This window comes from Eumetopias jubatus, unplaced genomic scaffold (genome assembly GCF_037043125.1).
Source record: "Eumetopias jubatus isolate StellerSeaLion01/CBP00866 unplaced genomic scaffold, mEumJub1_p1.0 scaffold_4, whole genome shotgun sequence".
NCBI lineage: Eukaryota > Metazoa > Chordata > Mammalia > Carnivora > Otariidae > Eumetopias > Eumetopias jubatus.
In genome coordinates, this window is record NW_028274810.1 from 151,876,042 (window position 1) to 151,898,704 (window position 22,663).

Genomic DNA, 22,663 nt, shown 5'->3' on the forward strand with positions numbered 1-22,663 from the left:
AGAAGTGCTAAGAGAAGAAAATGGTAATGAACAGAGAGTCTCATAGAACCCTTGGTTTTGAAAGAAGCTATAGAAGGGGATTCAGTTAAAGGTATGGGGAAGAGGCCACCAGAGAAATAAAGAATGAACCTAAGGCATATGGTTCCAAGAGGCAGAAGACAGTCAACTGAGCTCTGAGCTCAAACCTGCAGGGAAGACCAGCCAGATGAGGAGCAGGTGGATTGGTAGGAAGTCACTAATGACCTCCAAAATATCAGTTTTGGAAAAGGGGGCAGAAACCAGGTCTTAGGACCATGAGATAGAAGTAGATGAGGTGAAAAAGTAGAGTTAACATTCTCTTTTCATGTTACCTGAGGTTCAAAGGTACTTGAAATATTTGTTGAACAAATGAGTACGTAGATGAATAAATGGATACAATGTTCTCCCCAGAACCAGAATGGCACATAAACTGTGGCTGAGGTCAAGAGATTAAAATGGTAAACAAAACACTCTTGAACAGCACATGTTGCATAAAAATATTTCCCTAATCAAAATCAATTTTCTGAGTGGTTTTCCCTCAATAAGCATACACGGTTTATTCCTGTGACTCATTTTTAATGAGCGCCTATGACTTTCATTTGTACTTTATTTTTTATTTTTGTTTAAAATGCATTCTTGATTAATGGAGCCTTTAGGAATTTTCTTGAGGCCCCATCTCTGTGTCAGTGGGGCCTGACTCTTGTATTCTTTGGGACTTAAGGCCTTTCAGCTGTGTTCCATTGATTTAGCTTCCCAGGTATGCTAGAGGCAAGTCTGATACATAAAGGAGTATATCCTGAAGTGAACTAACAAAAGGTAACATAGGGCACCTAAGTGGCTCAGATGGTTAAGCGTCTGCCTTCAGCTCAGGTCATGATCCCAGGATCCTGGGATCGAGTCCCGCATCGGGCTCCCTGCTCCTTGGGAGCCTGCTTCTCCCTCTGCCTCTCTCTCTGTCTCTCATTAATAAATAAATAAAATCTTTAAAAAAAAAAAAAGGTAACATTAATAAATGGAAAATGAGAATCCACTCAGCTTTCCACCAGAAGTACTGACAAATAGTTATGTGAAGAAACATATTTCTAGTGGGGTTTAAACAAAAAATTATGATTAAATTTCTTGCTTTTCTGAACCTAGAACAAATTTCTCCTCGTCAGTACCTATGGTTCTCCAATGAGAGTGTGGCTTGAAATCACCTGGAGAATCTGTTAAAACACAGACTGCTGAGCTGTACTCCCCCAGTTTCTGATGTAGTAGGTTTGGGTAAGGCCAAGTTCACAAGTGATGTGGCTGCTGGACAGAACCACACTTACAAAGACCACTGGTCTGTGCAACCTATATCATAAATTTTCATAACTTCCTTCTCTAATTTTCTGTTGTCCTTCAGAGAAAATGAGTCAAATTCTCATTTCAGTGCTACTGCCCTGGCTTCCATAAGTTTCTCTTGTGAAAAACAAAACTAAATAAAGAACAAAACTTTAAAAGTAGAAACAAAGTGATGTTAGGAGTAAACAAGCCTGAGTTTCCAGGCTTCTACTCAGCTTTAAGTGGAATAAAGGTTTTATCTTAGTCAATAAGACGTTAGTGCCTCTTAAAAAATAAGAGCTCAGCTGAAATCATACAAATGTGATACAACTGTCTCACACTAAAAGGTAATCCTCTTTCAATTGCAAAACATGCATAAAATAAATACTTGTCCCCATCAAAGTCTCTTAATACTTACCCAGAAAAGGAGGGTGGTGGTCATAAAATGACAGGAAAAAATACTTGCCACACAGATCTTTATTTTTCCATTCTTTATTTTGTTTTTAAGTCAAAGAACAGCACACCTAGAGTCTAAACAAGCTAAAGGTAGATGATAGTGCTTAAACTGGGATCTTTACAAGTAAATTATTTTTCTTCCTTTGCTTAATGTACCGGCAAAGGGAAGAGACACAGCATGGTATCATAAGTAGGGCATAATCTGACTCTGTGTGCAGAGCTGATGGGGCAAGTCATGTGAGGCTCTAAGTGAGCTGCTCACCGGCTCTACACTTGAGCAATTCCAAAGACGTTAGGGCCACGTTGATTAAAACATTTGTAAGAACAAATTAATATTCGAAGAGGTACCAGCTGTAGATTTCTGCTTATCTTCCAGTTCTAAAAGGTAAAGATTAAAAATAAAATTAAAGCAGTACTCAATAAATATTTTGTAATAAAATAAACATTAACATTCTCCAAGATTTCACAATATTAATTTCTAAAGGGCACACAGTACTCTATTTATGTTTGATTTGCTCTTTTCCCACACACAAATTAACTAGCTAAGAAAGGCATATTCAAAACTAAACAATGGGGTGCCTGGGTGGTTCAGTCAGCTGAGTATCTGACTGTCAGTTTCAGTTCAGGTCATGATCTCAGGGTCCTGAGATCTAGCTCCACGTCATTGGGCTCAGTACAGAGTCTGCTTGAGATTCTCTCTCTCCCTTTCCCTCTGTCCCTCCTCCCGTTCTCTCTCTCCCTAAAATAAATAAATCTTTAAAAAAAATAAACAAAACTCAAATGATAAAGGATTATCTGTGCTTTTATCCAAATATATTATTATACTGTCTAGCCATAATGTGTTTAGGATGAAGATAAAAAACAATACAGAATCCACACAAACCTGATTTCTGTCCTACAGGGATGTTAAATTGATCAATCAGCAGACATTTATTGAATTCCCCAGTGAATATCTTGGTTTGGCCTGTCCAGCATCCATTTCCCATGGAAATTAATATTCTTTGCTCACTATGCATAATGTTAAGATTGGCTGGATTTCAGACAATTCGCCCAATACATGACTTAAGTTTTTGTACTTCAAATCTCTGTTTTTAATTCTCAATACACAAAATAGGCAGTCAAAAACCCTGTTAGCCAACTTAGTATACATGTTTTCACCACTAATGTGGAAATAATGGCAACTTCAAAAACTTACCATCTGTATGCTTTATAAACAACTTCTGAAGTCAACATAGCTCTCAAAGAATCCAAAACAGTCACACAACTAGTAGTTTAACTCGTTGACAATGCTACTTACTTTTATCATGGACCCACTGGGCTGTCATCATCACAATCCACAGTGAGAGATTTCATTACCGTTTGGTTCACTCTTCCACAAAAGAACTGTGAGGGCCCATTTAAATGTTCAAATACCTAAGCACAGTTATTAATCCATCCTTGAGAGAGTAACAGCCTTTCAACCTTGGTGGGTTGAAAGTCAAAGTCATATGTCACATCACCTCATCTACCTCCAACCATGACTATGAAGTACTCAGAGGATACATGGCACTATCTGATGATAAAATATTTGGGATTAAGGTGGAAAATGGTACAGAATCTCTACAAATCTGACTTTATTCCTAAAAGGAAGTTTAGTTGATCAATCAGCAAACATTTAGTGAAATCTCCAATCAGCATCTTGTTTTTACCTGTCCAGCATCTATTTCCCATTCTGCTGGCAAAAAAGCCCATCTTTTCCCTTTTGGGAAACATCCCTTCACTGATTTCAGTGTTTATGTTATGGAAGAGAGAGGATAACTGATTCCACTCCCTGGCTCAAAACTTAGCCACATAACTCAAATCCAGCACATAACCCAAGACAGTCCAATAAAGCCAATGAACATCAGCCCTAGGGCTTTCCCTGGATCTACTAAGAGAAGAAAGGTCTACCTCTATTGACAGAGGGCATAGTGTAGGGTGCAATGAGTGCAAAACCAAACAAAGGAAAGCAGAGACAATACACAAAGAAGGACAGATTCCTGATGATAAATTTGGGTTACCTGATCGAGCATGACTAAGTATTCAGCCAGACCCATTCCTAGACTTTATTACTTGTCATTAGTTAGTTAGTGCATAAGTTGGGTTTCTTTAACTTGCAACCAAAAGTTCTAAAAAATTATAAGCAACCTAAACTTGAACCACATTAAGCAAAGTGCCAAGGATACAAAGATATATAACAAACAATCTCTGCCTCGAAGAATCTTTTCAATATCTAGTTGGAAAGCTAATACATAAACACAAAAAATAACTAGAAACATAAGGCTCAACACCATGATAGGTTCTGTGTTATTCAGAGAAGGGAGACACCACCATAGACTGCACATTAAGCAAAATTTTGTGGTATAAGAAAATGGTGAGCTGGGTTTTGAAGGATGACTATGTTGTGACTGCCTGGAAAGGACACGAAAGGACATTCCAAAACAGTGGGCTGTGAGAGCAGAAGTTCAGGAATGTGCATATTGTATTGGGGAAACAATACAATATAAACAATAAACAGACCATAAAATGTTGAATCATGGACTATCAACAATAAGTGAATACATTAGTCCAGGGGTAAGAATTCATAAAGTTCTCCAATGATATACAAATTATGTGCAGTATTTTAAATCTATATGAGATCATAGTGATCAACTGGATTATAGTGGCTAAGTGTTGAAATTGTGCTCAAAAGCTAAATGTGTTTTTTCCCCTTAGCCTATGGGTCCAACCAGCTACCCCTGCTTACTACTGTAGCACATTTCATCTACAACTAAGGGCTATCAAAATAAACCATGCTAATACACTTCACTTAGCTGCTATTTAAGGAACTAGGACAAAGAATAGAGCCATCAACTAAAATGAGGTTACAGAAAGACAAACATAAACCAAGGAAACAAGTGGGGCCATACAGTTAATCTGATTCGCTTTGTCCAGTTTCTCCATGAGGTAAAAAGTTTACAGTAGAAACTATTAAAAGACATTTTCTATTTCCACTATGGTTTTAGCCATTTCCCTTGTGTCAGTAAGAAACTGTATGGGCAAGGTTTGCATTGGCTCTTGTTGCAGGCAGGAATGCAAAGGGTCTGTATCCCTCTTTCCCCTTCTTAGGGGTATCAAAGTTTAGTTAATTAAAATAAAATGTTTTGTTTCATTTTTTAGAAGTTTATTTTACCAATGGCCATTATCAGTTTTGTACTGAATATGAATCTTTGCTTATAATTATTCTATAACTTAATAATTACTATTTCTGGTATCTCTCAGTACTATGAATTGTTTGCTGGAAATTTTACTAAGAAAAATGAACTCAACATAATTCCTTAGGAACATACTTTTCCATCTAGAGTCACTGGATGCAGTAATATGTTTTCATAAAAAAAAAAGAAAGTCTCAAATACCTGACCTGTTGATATCCATTTAAATTTCTATGCCCATTTGTGGCATCATCACAATGGTTTCTACTAGTACACTTGTCCATTTGACATAAGCATGTTACAAAAGAATAACGACACACCCTCTTATAGAGGACCTCTCTTCACAAGCCTCAATTAACATAACTCCAAGATTCTGTGGAAGATAATTACTGGTTTGCTTGTTGTTTACAGATAGAAATTGAAACATCTGAAAGCTCCTTTTTGTCAAGCTGAAGATAGAAAAGGAAAAGGAATTGGTCTATGATTAGGCATGCTTTTATTCTGAAGTATCTTTGTAGCAAAAAGCTTTAAAATGTGAAAATATACTACAGTCTAATTTTTCACCCTTTACTATTTATAGTGAAATACACTATTTCCTAAAGCAAATGAATAGATGATTACATCCTCTCCCTATTTTAGGAAAAAGTAGTTTTGCCCTTTAAGTTTAAAAACATGTATTTACTAAGTTTTATATTTTTTGAATGGTGGAATTGAGAGTTTTTTTTAAAAATTCAACACATGCCTTATCAGTGACAATGACTGTCATCTTTTAAACTGAGAAATAAAAAGTTATCAAAATACATATTAATATCACAGTAAAAGTAAAGTTTTGAATAAGGTTTCAGTATTACATGATGCATAAAGCATAAGAAAAAAGAGTAAAATGGTTTCCTGTTTTCTTTGGAAAAGTATCATAGTAGGCAGAGTAGTGTCCCGACCCCCTTGCAAAGATGTTCATGTCCTAATCCCTGGAACCTATGAATATGTATGTTACCTTACATAACAGAAGGGACTTTACAGGTGTGATTAATATAAGGACCTTCAGAGGTCCATAATTATTCTGTATTATCTAGGTGGACTCAATTTCATTACAGGGATTGTTAAAACTGGAAGAAGGAGGCAGAAGAGTAGATCCAAGTGATGTGATGTGAGAAGGACCAGATCTGCCAATGTTGGCTTTGAGGATGGAGGAAGGGGCCATGAGCCAAGGAATGTCAGTTGTCTCTAAAAGCTGGAAAGAACAAGAAAATGGATCCTCCCCTGGAGCCCCCAGAAAGCAATGGAGCCCTGCTGACACCTTGATTTTAGCTCAGTGAGACTCATGTTGGACTTCTGACCTACCAAACTGTAACATAATAAATTTTCATTAAGATACCACGTTTATGGCAGTTTGTTACATCAGCAATGGGACACTAAAACTGGTATCATGTTCCAAATTAGCAGGACCATGAAAAGCATGACTATGACAGCCCCTCGGACACTCTGAAGCTAGAAGAGGCTTTGCTCTAATCCCTTCATTGCCCAGATGAGGAAATTAGTCCAGATACAGTGAGAAGGAAGGTGGTTTACCTTAAGTCTCAGGGTTCAAGCTACAGACAGAACTAGACTCTAAGTTCACTAAACTGTGAACTAACTAACTGACTGTGTTAGTCAGAGTATTCCTCCCACGTTCTTTCACCAAAGTAGGATTTTGATTGTGGTTTAGTAACAATGTGCAGAGCTCTCTGAAAAGAATGAACAGTTGTTGGAAAGTGCACACATTTTCAGATAATGCACAGAAGTACACTGCTTTGCTGTTCTGATCTATCTCCAACTGGCCAAACATATTCACTTGAATTATCCGCACAACACCTGAAACTCAGTATGTCTGAGATAAAAGTTGGGGTCTTGCCTCCCACATCAGCTCCCTCTGGAGTTTTCTGGTTTTTCTCCTTCACACCCTTCTGCAGTTTCCCTTATCCAATCAATCAAGCTCCATCAACCTTCCTCCTCCCATGAAGGTTCCTTTCCTTGCATTTTCTAATGCTACACCTTACACCCACACTAGACAACCACTAATAGGTCTCTTTTCTTCAGCTTCTCTTCTCTTCTCTTCAACCTCCAGTTAATCCTGCACAGTACTGCTAAATGATTCCTTCTAAAATACATCTTTCTTTATATCAGTGGCTTGTCCCCACACATTCAGTAGGACTCCATTTCCAAATGGGATCAAGTTCAAACTCCTTATTCTGTCCTTTGACAGGTTCATAGAATTTGACCTCATTATTTTTTATAATGTCTCCTCCTCTCATTCCATGAACCAACTTAATTCACTGTCCTATGAACAAGATCCATTCTCCTCCATATCATTTTCTTCTAAAATATCCTCTCTGCTCCCTTCTCCATGTATCTGAATTCTACCCACATCAAGGTCTTGTAAAGTCGCAGCATCTTTCTGGGTACCTTCCAGGCCCAACAACTTACAACAATCTCGTCTTCCATTGTGAAGCACAAAAGCTCTTACCACTCATTTAACATTTAGTTTGTATTGCTAGTGTCTTTTTCATCTTTAGAGTTTAAGTTCTTAGATTTTAAACGATTTGGGACCAACTAGGTCCCCTACTTATTTGCCCTGTACTTAGCTCCCAGAGTTTCCTGTTTAAAGCAGGACCTCAAATATTTACAGAGTGACTGAAAATAATTTTAAAAATCTCAGATGAACATTCAGAATGACAATTCCTCCACACCAGCAGTGATAAAAGCCAGCAATGAGCACTACTCTAAAGTTAACTGCTCCACTTAAGAAGGGGAGCCACACATTCAGATTTGCCCAGGATAGTCCTGGTTTCCTGCTGGTTTTCCAGCTTACTAATAATGTTCACTTTCACTCTCAAAAGCATCTTGACTTAAGTAATACATTATATGGTCATTCTGCCCTGTAGGGCACTTTGGACTGTGATAAGAGCAGAAACCAGAAAGCAAGCAGCATTCTCTCCTCTACAGAGTGATCCTGCTCTACAACACCATGTCTTCATCATCAATGTCCTTTGAATTTCACGTGGGAGGTTCAAACATTTTGGTGATGCACAGCTTCAGATAAATGTACTGAAGTTGAATGCAATTTGAGATTCTTTAGAAGAAAAAACAATCATAGATATTGAATACAATTGTGACTCTACCTAGCAGTTTAAGAACAAAAGGGAGAGTTTTCTAAAGAGAAAAGAAAATTCAATGAGTTCCCAAAGGAGTAGAAGTAATCAAGATATAGTGTGTGAGTTCGTTTATACTATAATTGTTTTGCTATTTTCCGAATAAAATAATAAAGAACATTCATACCATTTCAATTTTTCTGAACAATAAATACATATCACTTTCACGACTGTTTAGAATTAGAAATGTGATGCCTTCTGATCCTCTTAGTGCCTAATGTACATTAAATTGACTAACCACTGCATAAATGTTTTAAAACCTACATTCATTTTCACAGTTGGCTGGCTGAAATGATCAGTTTCATAAATGAATGTCAGTGGTATCTAAACAGTAATAACCTTTTACTGCAAAGTAAGATTTTGCTCTACAAGTAATGAGTAAAATTATTAAATGTAATCTTATATCATGTTTCATTACTGGCAGCTTGTCATAAAAAAGGAATTAAGGTTGCAAATTTTCATTTATTTTCATAGAGTAGATCAGCATTTTCACTCATTTGTAGTGAAACCTATTCAATCTAATCTCTTTTGAGGGTAGTTTTAATTACATTACATCATTCAATACAGGGTTGAGAGTTCATATTCCAAACTGTTCCCTCCCTAAACTCTTCAACTTTAAAGGTATCTGGGGAAATGTTAAGTTCAACTAATGTAACTATACAAAATGAAAACTATCAAATGCATATCTTGGGCCCAGGATCACTCTCAAGTGTTTGGAAAGGATTTTATGAGACTATTTAGGTTACCTCTAAGTTACTAGTTCAAATATGGCCCGAGTTGGTAGTAACTAAAAAGGATTAGCTTTGTTGCTATTTCAAAGATTTACATCATTAGCAGTTAATACTTAAATATCAATTACGCTGAAATTATTGATAATTCTATCATTGCTAAGGACTTGCTGAACTCAGATGGCAAGAGCTGTAACATTTGGAAAAACACAAAGGTATCTGGATGAATTATGGTAAAGGTTAATATTTGATATTGAGCGGAACTTTTCATCAACTACTTTTCAGTCCTTAATCTCACTATTTCATAAGTACCACATAATTTCACATTCACCTGAATAAAAGCAATTACAATTTGATATTTGGTTGTTTCTAGTTGTTTTGTGTCAAGAATAAAGACCCATTTGTCATCAAGGGTACCCCCCCTTCAACTGTGCTTTCAGATGGCAAACTCCGGCAGAGACAGAACATTCTGCAAAGCACAACAAAGCAACCAGACGTTGGCATTATCAAATGGGCTCTCCCTTCATGATCAAGTATTTACTCTAAAGGTCAGCATTCTCTAAGTTTCGTTCCTGAAAAGATAATTAAGATATAAAATTTTTTAAATAGAAAGGAAGGCTTCTAGGCAAACTAGTTTTTGTATAATCTCCTTCTACTTAAGTGGAAAGGCAACACACAATCCTAAAGATTATATAAAAGCAACTGTTTACCAACATGGTTAATCTGATTATCAACCCCATGTATTCTGTGCACATTTTATTCTAGAAACAGGGAACTAAACAACCCCATTAAAATAAGATGTTTCAATTGGGAAGTACCTGGTAATGTATATCCCAATTTATCCAATTTTTAAATATCCTTAAATTTATTTGGCATAATTTATAAATTCATACTATACACTTATTCTAATTCCATTGTTACATACTTTTTTCACTGTCACAAACTTACTAAATGTTACTTGTTTAATTTTTTCAATTATTTTAATAAAGTTAGGATCAGTGGTTGTTTCAAAGCAAAACAATTTTCCTTTTCAAATTTTTTCTTCTCACAATTTCCTGACACTCCAATGTCTTTTGCCTATCAACTTATCTAGGCATAGAATTCTAGATTTTGAGTTATTTTCTCTTAGTGCTTGAAGATATTATACCATTTTTTTCCTGGCATCTGCTCTCAGTCCATTGTCATTTCTTTGTAGATGATCTATTTTATTAAAAATTTATCTTAAAAAAAATTATCTTTAGCTCTTAATAGCTCCTCTTTGGCATAATGCAGTTTTGCCAAAATGTGTCTAGAGATGGATTTGTTCTTTCTTATTCTGCTTTGCACCCAATGTGCTATTTCAATGTGAGGGATCATGTCTTTCTCCAATAACTGAATATTTTCTGCCATTTGCAAGTATTCACACCTAGGTCTCTGGTTTATTTTTTTAACCATTATGTTTTTAACCCATGCTATATTCTTATGCCATTCTGTTGCTGTTTTTATAACACACTCAGACATACTTAATTGATAAAAAAGGTATTCTTATCACCCTTTAATTTTTTTAAAGATTTTCTCTATTTGTGAGAGAGAGAACATGAGTTGGGGGGAGCAGCAGAGGGAGAAGTAGGCTCCCCAGTGAGCAGGGTGCCCGATACAGGGCTTGATCCCAGGACCCTGAGATCATGACCTGAGCCAAAGGCAGAAGGCAAACACTTAACCAACTGAGCCACCCAGGTGCCCTTCCCTTTTAACTTTTAAAATGAAATTATGCAGATACCAAATCTCTTTATTCTATTCTTTCTTCCATCCTTACTGTTTCTTCAGTAATGACCAATGTTAACATGCATGAGTGCATGTGTGTATGCATCTGTGTAAAATCCCGTAGGAAAATTCTTCCCTTCATGTGGCCTGAATTCCAGTGGTTCTACGTTCCACTCCATAAGTCAACAGAGGAAAAGCCTCCTCTCTCTTCCAGCTGACAGTCTTTCAAATATGGAAGGCAGCTGTTGTGAATAATTATATAACCATCAATCAATGAATTTATTTGCACTTTCTTTTATGGTTCAAAATAAAAATGTATATGCTATAGAAGTACAACACAAAGAGACCTAAAGGGGGTATCAAGAGGCATTAACTCAAGTCCTGTTATTTCAAAGATTTGAAACTTAAGATGAACAAGCTGCTTATCTTATTTAGTTGCTTCACCTCTAAATGGAGGCAATGAAAAACAAGTCATAAAGTTAATATGAACACTGTGACTTCATGTTACTCAAATATCACCTCCTCAGCAAAGTTTCCCTTAAACCTCCCGTGTCCTTCCAAAATTCATGTGTTAGTCCTCATAACTAATGTCATGATTTTAGGAGATGAGGCCTTTGGGAGGTGATTAGACCAGGACGACAGAGTCCTCATGATTGGGATTAGTGCCCTTAGAAGAGACCCCTCTAGCGTCTTCCAACACGTGAGACTATAACAAGAAATGTGTGATCCAAAAGAGGGCCCTCAACCAACCATGCTGGCACCTTGACCTCTGACTTCTAGCCTCCAGAACTGTAAGATATAAATTTCTGTTATTTATAAGCCACTCTTTCTGTGGTATTTCATTATAGTAGCCTGAACAGACAGGGACACCTAAGTAGCTGCTTGCTCTGTGATGTCATAGTATGAGTATATAACACCTTACTATAATGCTTATAACAATGTATTTTAATAAACAGTATGTGATTTCCTTAATGGCATGGACTGTCTTATTCATCTTTGGATCCTAAGAGACAAGCACAGTACCTTGCACATAGTAAGCACCCACTAAAGGTAACTGAAGGAAACAAACACATACAAATCATACTTAAGTGGGAAACTACCACCACTATCCATTTTCTAGTTGTTGTTTTTTTTAAGATTTTATTTATTTGACAGAGAGAGACACAGCGAGAGAGGGAACACAAGCAGGGGGAGTGAGAGAGGGAGAAGCAGGCTCCCCACTGAGCAGGGAGCCTGATGCGGGGCTTGATCCCAGGACCCTGAGATCATGACCTAAGCTGAAGGCAGACACTTAACGACTGAGCCACCCAGACGCCCCCCCATTTTCTAGTTGTTTAAAAACTTTCATATCTGCTCTTTTTAGCTTACTCAATCCCTTAAGGTGATGGAAAAGATGAGGCTCATCATGTGGTAACCAAATTTTAGCACTATTAATTCCTTAAAGTAGGCAGTACATAATCAAAACACTACACCCTTCCTGAATTATCACACAACACAGACTAATTTTTTTAAAGATTTTATTTATTTAATTGACGGGGGGGCACACAAGTGGGGGGAGCGGGAGAGGGAGAAGCAGGCTTCCCGCCGAGCAGGGAGCCCAATGCGGGGCTCGATCCCAGGATCCTGGGATCATGGCCTGAGCCGAAGGCAGTCGCTTAACCAACTGAGTCACCCAGGCACCCCAACACAGACTAATTTTAAGTTTCATCTTTTACTAGCCCTTTCCACAGCCTACAATCATGCACATATTTCCCCATCCTCAAAATCTTTCCTCAAGCCTTCCTCACCCTCTAGGGAACATCCTATTGCTCTCCTACCTTTACCCTATACATTTCATGGAGATTAGTTAAGACTTGTAGACTTCACTTCTGTGTTCCCATTTGGTTTCTGATCAAGGCAACCTGCTTCCCATTTAATGACACAAAGGAGACAATCTTCCTCTCCCAACTTTCCAGCTCAGTTTTTTCTCCTCAGCTCCGAATCTCTCAACTGGGAACCTTTAACCAACGCATGCTTGAGCCCACAGTAGAGTAAGGGAACAGCCAAATTATCTCACCCAGAGAATACTGTGGTAGGAAAGGACCAGCAGAACAAAGAGACTCCAAAGTCAGAAATAGAAGGGACAGGGCACAGAAGAGATAAGCAGAAGTTAATGACAGTGGGCAACTCAGCAGACACCGTCATGAAGATACAACCACATCTGAGGTCTTGACAGGATGACCATACCCTTCAGAGGATGACCACATGGGACACTACTCAAGAGCTCCAAAAATTTGATAATACAGGAAGAAAGGGAGGAGAAGGAAATCCTGAATGATCAAGATATCTTAAATGACCAAAAACTTCCTAAAATTACCACATAAACCTGGAACTAACTAAAATAAGTTTTCCAGTAGAATGAGGGCCCAAATAGAAGATAAGTTCAGCAGAAGAAAAAGTAAGAAAATCCTCTTTCTCACACATCTGTGTTTTATAGATAGAAAATCTGTGCTCGCACTACCTGATTTTGGCCCTCACTGCCTCCCTGACTATATTTCCTCATTCTCCTTTGCTGACTCCTGCTATTGTTCACCCCTTTGATAGTATGGTATTATCATCCTCAAGGGTTCTGTCCTTCTGACCTTCTCACCTCACCATATAAGGCTCCTTGAGCAATCTTCATTCCCCTGGCTTCGAGTATCTCGCAAAAAATAAATAAATAAATAATCTCATCTGGCTACTCCACTACTTCAACAACTCTAAGTAGGTGTTATGGGCAGAAACCTGTCCCCCACAAATTCATATGTTGAAATCTTAACCCCCAGTACCTCTAAATGCGACTATATTTGGAAATAGGGTCTTTAAAGTGGTAATTACGTTAAAATGAGGTCATTATGGTGGGCCCTAATTCAAGGTGACCATGTGCTTATGAGAAGAGGAAATTTGGACACAGGCAGGTACAAAGGGAAGATTATGTGAACACACACAGAAGATGATCATCTATGAGCCAAGGCGAGAAGCCACAAAAGAAACCAAGGCTTCTGATGCCTTGGTCTCATGCTTCTAACCTCCAGGAATGTGAGAAAATAAATTTCTGTTGTTGAAGCCACTCAGTCTGTGGCACTTTGTGATGGCAGCTGTAATAAACTGTAACAAACTAAGAGAGTAGCTTTCAAAATTAAGTTCAAACTTCACACACAAGAGCCATCCTGATCTCGCACCTGCTTCTCTCTCTAACCTCATCTCCCATCTCTGCGAGTTTCTGGCACTCATTGTATAATTTACTCACACAATGTTACCTTTGCACAGGCAGTTCCCGTACCAAAAATGCCTGTCCGCTGGTACTTTATTCTAATACCTTCCTATCACTCAAAGCACATTTACAAGCAATGCTTATTAAAATAATGTTAACACGTATTATGTATTCAAGTACCAAGAATGATCACTGTGCTAGGCCCCAGGGATAGACAGAGAATGTCCCCATTTAAATGAAATGACTTCTTTTATTTTATTTTATTTTATTATGTCATGTTAGTCATCATAGAATACATCATTAGTTTTTGATGTAGTGATCCACGATTGTTTGTGTTATAGCACCACCCTGTACACTCCTCCATCACTGTACTTACATAAGAATGTAATAATTCTTTCTTGCCTGAAGGCCTTAATTTTTTTTAAATCTATCCTATTAAGTATCTACTATGCACTACCTTTATGAAGCACCTACTATGCTAAGCACCATCTATGAAATACCTCATGTATCGTTCATCTCAGCCCTGTGAGATATGTACTATTATTATCATTGCAATTTTACAAATGGAAGTTTAGCCCCAAAGGTAAATTAAGATGACACAGATGGTTAAGTGGCAGGGCTGGTCATCAAGCCTAATTTGTCAGATTCCAATCACCTTCTTATACCACTTCTCCTTGGAACGTGTAAGTTCCTGAGAGGCCGGAGCTCTATATTCCCAGCCCTTGGTAAAGCACCTGATACATACTAGGAAAAAAATTCATGCGTTTGAGCAGATAAATAAATGATGACAGAATAAGGCTCTTTAACATGAATGCCTTAAATTCAGTTGAAGCAAATGAGAAATAACTGGGTTGAAAAGCATAGGAAAGATGGTCCACCATGTCTGGTTAAGAGCAAGGAATCACATACATGGGTTCCCTCCGCACAGCCTCTACTCAGCAGCTTTGTGAACTGAGCCAAAGTACTTTGCTCTTCTGAACTTGGATTTATCACTTGTGTCATGAGGTTATTTTGCACATTAACTGAGGGATGCCAAGGCAACATGCTTAGCATGACATGAGACACAGTACCAAATAAGTGTTGGAGGCAGTTACTATCATTAAGTGTGACTTCTCTACTTGAAATGAGACTAGCAGCTTATCAGATGATTTTAAGAAAAAAATCTATTAGAGCAAGAACATGCTCCCCAAGAAAGACTGAAAGATGTTCATTGGGAGAAAAATGGCAACTTCTCCAAGGTGTTCGTGTCATGACCAGTGAAAAGCAGAGTGTTTTGACAACTTTTACCAAGTAATATGGCATGTGTTATACTCATTAAACGTCTCTTGAATGTAACAATCAATTCCAGATGGTAATGTGAACAATTCACAGATAGGTTACATAAGCAATCAGGATTACAGATTTACTCCCATCTTGAGAATCAACATACATTTCTATTTTCATTTTTCCACTGATGATCTCTCTCTTCTCTTGGTATTTCATGTCCAGCTGGTTTTGACTTTTAAATTTCACTTCAACCATTATTTTACCTTGATATTAGCCCTCATTGGCAGCACCTCTGCCAGATTTTTCTCTAAGATACATTTGATATAATATATTAATAACCTAATAGAATGGAAGAGCTGGTTTCAAATCCAGATCTTGTGATTCATCAGCCTTTCTCAGAAATAAAATATGTACCAAGCACTGTGCTAAGCTCTCTATATTCTTACCACTCCTGTTCAACAGAGTACTGAAAATCCTAGCCAGAGCAGTCAGGCTAGAAAATGAAATAAAAGGTACCCTAATAGAAAAGAAAACAGTAAAACTGTCTTTGTTTGCAGATGCTATGATATTATGTAGAAGAAATCCTAAAGACTCCTACAAAAACCTGCTAGCACTAATCAATAAATTCAGTAAAGTCAACATACAAAAAAAGTCGTGTTTCTGTACACCAACAACAAAACATCTGAAAAAGAAATAAAAAAAGCAATTTCATTCACCAGCACATCAAAAACAAAGTTCTTAGGACTAAATGTAACCAACGAGGTGAAAGTTCTCTACACTGAAAACAAATAAGACTTTGATTAAAGAAACTGAAGGCACAAACAAATGGGAAGATATCCTATGTTCATTGATCAGAAGAATTAATGTCAAAATATCCATATTACCCATCTATAAATTTAATGTAATCCCTATCAAAATTCCAATGACATTTTTCACAGAAATAGACAAACAACAATCCTAAAATTTGTATGAAGCCACAAAAGATGTCAAATGGCCAATGGAATCCCCCCAAAAAGAACAAAGCTGGATGCATCACACTTTCTGATTTCAAACTGTATTACAAAGTTTATAGTAATCAAAACAGTACTGTACCAGCATAAAAACAGACACTTAGGCCAAGGGAACAAAATCTAGATCCCAGAAACAAACATTCACATATATGGTCAACTAATTGACAAGCAAGAAAGAATACTCAATGAAGAAGGGATAGTGTCCTCAGTACTGTTGGAAAAGCTGGACAATCACATGTAGAAGAATGAAATTGGACCCCTATCTTACACCACTCATAAAAGTAAACTCAAAATGGATGAAAGAATTAAATTTAAGAATTGAAACTGTAGGGGTGCCTGGGTGGCTCAGTTCTTAAGTGTCTGCCTTCGGCTCAGGTCATGATCCCAGGGCCCTGGGATTGAGCCCCGCATCGGACTCCCTGCTCAGCAGGAAGCCAGCTTCTCCTTCTCCCACTCCCCCTGTTTGTGTTCCCTCTCTTCCTGTGTCTCTCTCCACCAAATAAATAAATAAAATCTTAAAAAAAAAGAATTGAAACTGTAAAACTCCAAGGAAAAAACGTAAGGGAAAAACCTTTTTACCTTGGTCTTGGCAGTGATTTCCCGGATATGACACCAAAAACACAACAAAAGGAAAAAAATTAAGTGGGACTACACCAAACTAAAAAGCTTCTGAAGCTTTTTAGCAAAAGAAACTCAGAGAAATGAAAAGACAACCTACAAAAGGAGAGGAAATATTTATAAGTTATATATCAAATAAAGGGTTAATATCCAAAATACATAAAGAACTCATATAACTCAAGAGCAAAAAAATTAACCTAATTACAAAATGGGCACAGGAACTGAATAGACTTTTTTTTTTAAAGAAGACATACAAATGGTCAACAGGTACATGAAAAGGTGCTCAACATCACTAATCATCAGGGAAATGCAAATTGAAACCACATTGAGATATCACTTCACCAGTTACAATAGCTATCATTAAAATGACAAGAGATAAGTATTGGCAAGAATATGGGAAAAAAAGAATTCTAGTGCACTATTGGTGGGAATACAAATTAGTACAGCCACTATGAAAAACAGTATGCATGTTCTTCAAAACTTAAAAATAAAATTACCATATGATCCAGCAATCCCACTTCTGAGTATATATCTAAAGAAATTGAAATCAGTTATCTCATAGAGATATCAGTTCTCTTGTATTCATTGCATCACTACTAATAATAGTGGGTAGTAAAGACATGGAAACAGCCTAAGTGTCTGTCAGTGGATGAATGGATAAAAAAGATGTGAGATACACACACACACACACACACACACACACACACACACACACACACACAGAGGAATATTATTTAGCCATGAGAAAGGAAATCCTGCTATTTGTGACAACTTGGATGGATCTTGAGGGCATTATGCTAAGTGAAGTAAGTCAGACAGAGAGAGACAAATACTTTATAATAACACTTAAAATATAATATCACTTATATATCACTTATGATATCTAAAAAAAAAAAAAAAGACCAACTCAGAGATACAGAAAAGTAGTAAAGTGGTGGTTGGTTGGCATGGGAAAAATGGGGTGATATTGGTCAAAGGGTACAAACTTCAAGTTATAAGATTAAACAAGTCTAGGGATCTAATGCACAGTATGGTAAGTACAGTTAATAATACTGTTTCATATACTCGAATGTTGCTAATTTAGTAGATTTTAGGTGTTCTCACCACAAAAAAGAACTAACTATGGTGGTAATCATTTTGCAATTTATAAATGTACCAAATCAACATGTCTTACGTAAACCTTAATACCATAAAACCTTCCACGATGTTATGTGTCAATTATATCTCAATAAAGCTCAATAAATAACATTATACTATCATAGAAGTCAATTCTTAGATAAAAATCTAGTTACTACTGGTTGATTTAGATAAGGACAAAGAATAAGTGAAGGTCTTAGGCTCTATTCACACAAAAAGCACCATTACCTTTGGTGGAGGAACAAATTCAACACATTCCAGCCATACTGTTATAAAGCACCTTCCACATATTGCACATTTTCTTCCCTGAGAGATTATGTTCCTGACCTGTGGGTGCTGTTCTATGACGTGCATTATGAAAGGATTCTTTCCTGCTAGCTCATTCATTATAAATCTTGAAGTTATTTCCTAGATAAAAAAAATGGTTCCTCAGATTATTTTTAAGATAACTATTTTATATTACAATTGACATTTCGCTAATTGACATTTTTGGCCTATTTCTCACAGTTAATTATCGATAGTATATATATTATAAATTATATTGCTAGTGACCGACATTATAAATTCATTTTCAATAATATAAGAAAAACAAGTTACTTCCATTTCAATATCTCTATGTCTCTTACGTACAGGAATCCAAATTAATAAAAATTTACATCACTAAAGTTTAGGTTCAAATTTTGTACCTCTCATTAAAATAAGCAAGGACTGTACAAATAATTCAGACTGGACTCAAATATTGAGTCTGTCATATTTACTAACGTCTATATCCTTACTACTTAAACTATGACTCATGGACCAATAGCATCTGCATCACCTCAAAACCTATTAGAAATGCAGACTTCCTGGGGTGCCTGGGTGGCTCAGTTGGTTAAGCTTCCAACACCTGATTTCAGCTCAGGTCCTGATCTCAGGGTCCTGAAATTGAGCCCAAGCACCAGAGTCTGTGCCCAGCGGCAGGGTCTGCTTCTCTCCTCCCTCTCCCTCTACCCTTCCCCCTGCTGCCTCTCTCCCTTTCTCTCTCAAATAAGTAAATCTTAAAAAAAAAGAAGAAGAAGAAAGAAATGCAGACTTCCACCTGCACCCCAGACCTACTAAACCAGAAGCTGCAATTTAAAAAGTTCCCCAGGCAATCAGTATGCCTGTTGAACTTTGAGACACACTGGTCTAAGTTACCCACTGCAGTGAGTACTTGAATAGAGTCATATTGGTAAAGAGCACTGATTTCTATTACCCAAATCTCTGAATTCAATAGGTATTACACCTATCCACCCAGCCATATCCAGAAACTTCACTTTAGGTAATAATTAGAATATTAAATAACAAAAGGGGTGGTGAGAAAATATAAGCTGGCTTTTGCCACGACCACCAACAATATCATCATCTTAAAGTAAAATACTATATAATACATAAAATCAAATCTTCACTGATGAAGAAAACAAAATAAACTTTTGATTTACTCCACTAAAGGAGCCGCATTGTTTGTGCCGGTAGCATGGAAGTCCTGTATAAATGTTACACAAACACTGCGTGAATTTTAACAGTTTGTGGGACTGTTTTGTTTTTTTTTTTTTCTGGCCAAAGTGAAAGATTTCCCTCCAGTATTAAGATAGCCCATATCAGGCTCTAATAGGAATCTTTGGGAATATATACATACATACATATGTACATACATAATCTTCACTCATTCACCCCAATTAAAATCTTAAAAAATAACAACAAAATTCTATAAATTGTTGCCTCCCTGTTCCTTATTACTCTATCCCTTCCATTTACCCAAGCATCTGAGAAAGCTGCCTTTCTACAGCAAACAGCCTTAAGCTTGGGTTCCTTAAATGATCCTTCAACAGCACAACCTCCTACCTATTTCAGCTCTTTCTCCTGGATGGTTACATAATAAGTCAACCTTTCTGAAAAAAATACTCTTTCACACTAATATTAATTACCAGGACTCCTAAATTAGATGTCCATTATCAAATCCTTTTCTTTAACTACTTACACAGAGCAGAGTTTGTGATTCAGAATGAAACACTGATTTTAGAGGTAAGTTTTTAGCTACCAGATCTCAATGGCTAGGTCTCACAATAAAGCAGAAAACAAACAAATAAGGATTCACTCCCAAAACAGCAGATGGTAGAAAAATTTGCCGAAATACATCGGACCTATAAATAGGTCACAATTCATACAGTTCATTTTTTCCATTTATGGTTTCTGGAACCAAATACGTTTGTTGCATTTGATATGTCTCTTGACAACTCTTACATTACCAATTAATTATGTTCCTCTCCTACTTGCTGCCAATATATTACTTTGGGAGAATAACATATACCACTGAAACATAAAGTTATGACTTGGAACTGCTAGTATATATAAAGTAAGATACTATTAGCATGACCACTAGTATCTTTCAGGACACCTCTTAAAGATACAGGCAATGCAGTCTTTGAGAACATACGACTTAATGATGGCCTAATTCTAGTGTTTAAAAGTCAAGAAATCTTTTGTGAACAAATAAATTGTTCCTTTTGAATAGTTTATATGCTACTTTGTCAGAACATTTGTTAGCTAACTATATGTACATCAGAGATTATTCCTATGCTTAAACCATCATATATTAAAATCAGTTTCAGCTGAATTCTTTTATTTTCCTTACGTATGATTATTTAATTTGAATTTTAAAATTATGCATATACAAATTATATTTTTATAAATATTAAAAATTATAAAATGTACAACAAATATGAAGCCTTAGAAGGAACGGTGAACTTTGAAACTATTGCATGATCAAACGTTACTGTGTATATGACAGACACTAAAACATCATCAAAAGGAAAGATTCTTAGAGCTAGACAGATAAATAGGTACAAATCTTGGCTCTACAACTTATCAGGGGTGTGACCCTATCTGGCCAAGTCCTTATTAACTTCTCTAATCTTGGATACCACACCTGTAAAATAGGGATTTTTTTTCTAATACTATCACATAGAATTCAGAGAATTAAATTAGATAACATGGGTAAAAACTCTACTGGTGCAGCATCTACTGGTGCAGTATGCTTTGGTTAATATTTTGTTATAATCTAATCATAAACATTGAATTTATTTCATAAATCTTTGAGATGAAGAAAAGTTTTTAAAAAATCTTAATCAAGGCATAGCCTAAATCAAAGCTCTACAGTTCTTTGACAGATCAAGTCAGGGGTACCTGGCTGGCTTAGTTGGTGGAGCATGTGACTCTTGATCTCAGGGTTGTGAGTTTGAGCCCCACGGGGTTTTAAGTAATCTCTACACCCTAAGTGTAGAGATTACTTAAAAAAATAAAAAATCATAAAAAATATTTCTTAAAAACAGTTTATATCAGTAACATTACCCAAATATCCACTAGCAATGACTTTTACTTTAAGTACAAATATGAAATATATAATAAATTTGGCACCTTCCTAAGAAAAAATCTTAGACATACTTTCAAAAATACCCAAATCATTAATATAAGTAAAAATCATTATTTCTACTAAGTACAAATGACCCTTTTGAACAACACGGGTTTGAACTGTGGACTCATCTATCAATGGACACTTGGGCTGCTTCCATAATCAGGCTATTGTAAATAATACTGCAGTAAACATAGGGGTGCATGTATTTCTTTGATTTAGTTTTTTGCATTCTTTGGGTAAATATCCAGTAGTGGAATTACTAGATCATATGGTAATTCCATTTTTAACTTTTGAGGAACCTCCATATTGTTTTCCACAGTGGCTGCACCAGTTTGCATTCCCACCGACAGTGCACAGGGTTCCTTTTTCTCCATATCCTCACCAACACCTGTTGCTTCTTGTGTTTTTTATTTTAGACATTCTGACAGGAGTGAGGGAATATCTCATTGTGGTTTTGGTTTGCATTTCCCTGATAATGAGTGATGCTGAGCATCTTTTCATTTGCCCCTTGGACATCTGTATGTCTTTTGAAAAATCTCTGTTCATATCTTCTGCCCATTTTTAATTGGAGTATTTGTTCCTTCGGTGTTGAGTTGTATAAGTTCTTTATATTTTTTGAATATTAACCCCTTATCAGATATATTGTTTGCAAATATCTTCTCCCACTCACTAGGTTGTCCTTTTGTTTCACTGATTGTTTCTTTTACTGCACAGAAGCTTTTTATTTTGATGTAGTCCCAATAGTTTGTTTTTGCTTTTGTTTCCCTTGCCTCAGAAGACTATCTAGAAAAAATGTCAGAGAAATTACTGCCTGTCCTCTCCTCCAGGATTTTTACAACACATGTCTCGCATTTAGGTTTTTAATCCATTTTCAGTTTATTTTTATGTATGGTGTAAGAAAGTGGGCCAGTTTCAATCTTTTACATGTAGCTGTCCACTTTTCCCAACACCATCTGTTAAAGAGACTGTCTTTTTCCCATTGTATTCTTGTCTCTTTTGTTGTAGATTAATTGACCATATAATCATGGGTTTATTTCTGGGCTTTCTATTCTGTTCCATTGATCTATGTGTCTCTTTTTGTGCCAGCACCATACTGTTTTGATTACTACAGCTTTGTAGTATATCTTGAGATCTGGAATTGAGGTTCCTCCAGTTTTGTTCTTTTTTAAAATTGCTTTGGCTATTTGGGGTCTTTTGTTGTTTCATACAAATTTTAGGATCATTTGTTCTAGTTCTGTGAAAGACACTGTTGGTATTTTGATGGGGATTCATTAAATCTGTAGATTGTTTTGGGTAGTAAGGCCATTTTAACAATATTTG

General features: G+C 36.5%; 1 protein-coding gene across 2 annotated transcripts in view; it reads right to left on the reverse strand.

The window, feature by feature from the left end:
- Nucleotides 1-2,046: 2,046 nt before the first annotated feature.
- The window catches only part of LRRC69 (leucine rich repeat containing 69), a 90,752-nt gene continuing 70,135 nt past the window's right edge, over nucleotides 2,047-22,663 (reverse strand). For both annotated transcript variants that reach the window (XM_028109367.1, XM_028109357.1), the window contains 2 exons: nucleotides 18,139-18,318; nucleotides 2,047-2,157 (listed from right to left, as the gene is read on the reverse strand). In XM_028109367.1, coding sequence (XP_027965168.1) covers nucleotides 2,047-2,157; nucleotides 18,139-18,318 — 291 coding nt within the window. The remainder of the gene's footprint in view (nucleotides 2,158-18,138; nucleotides 18,319-22,663) is intronic.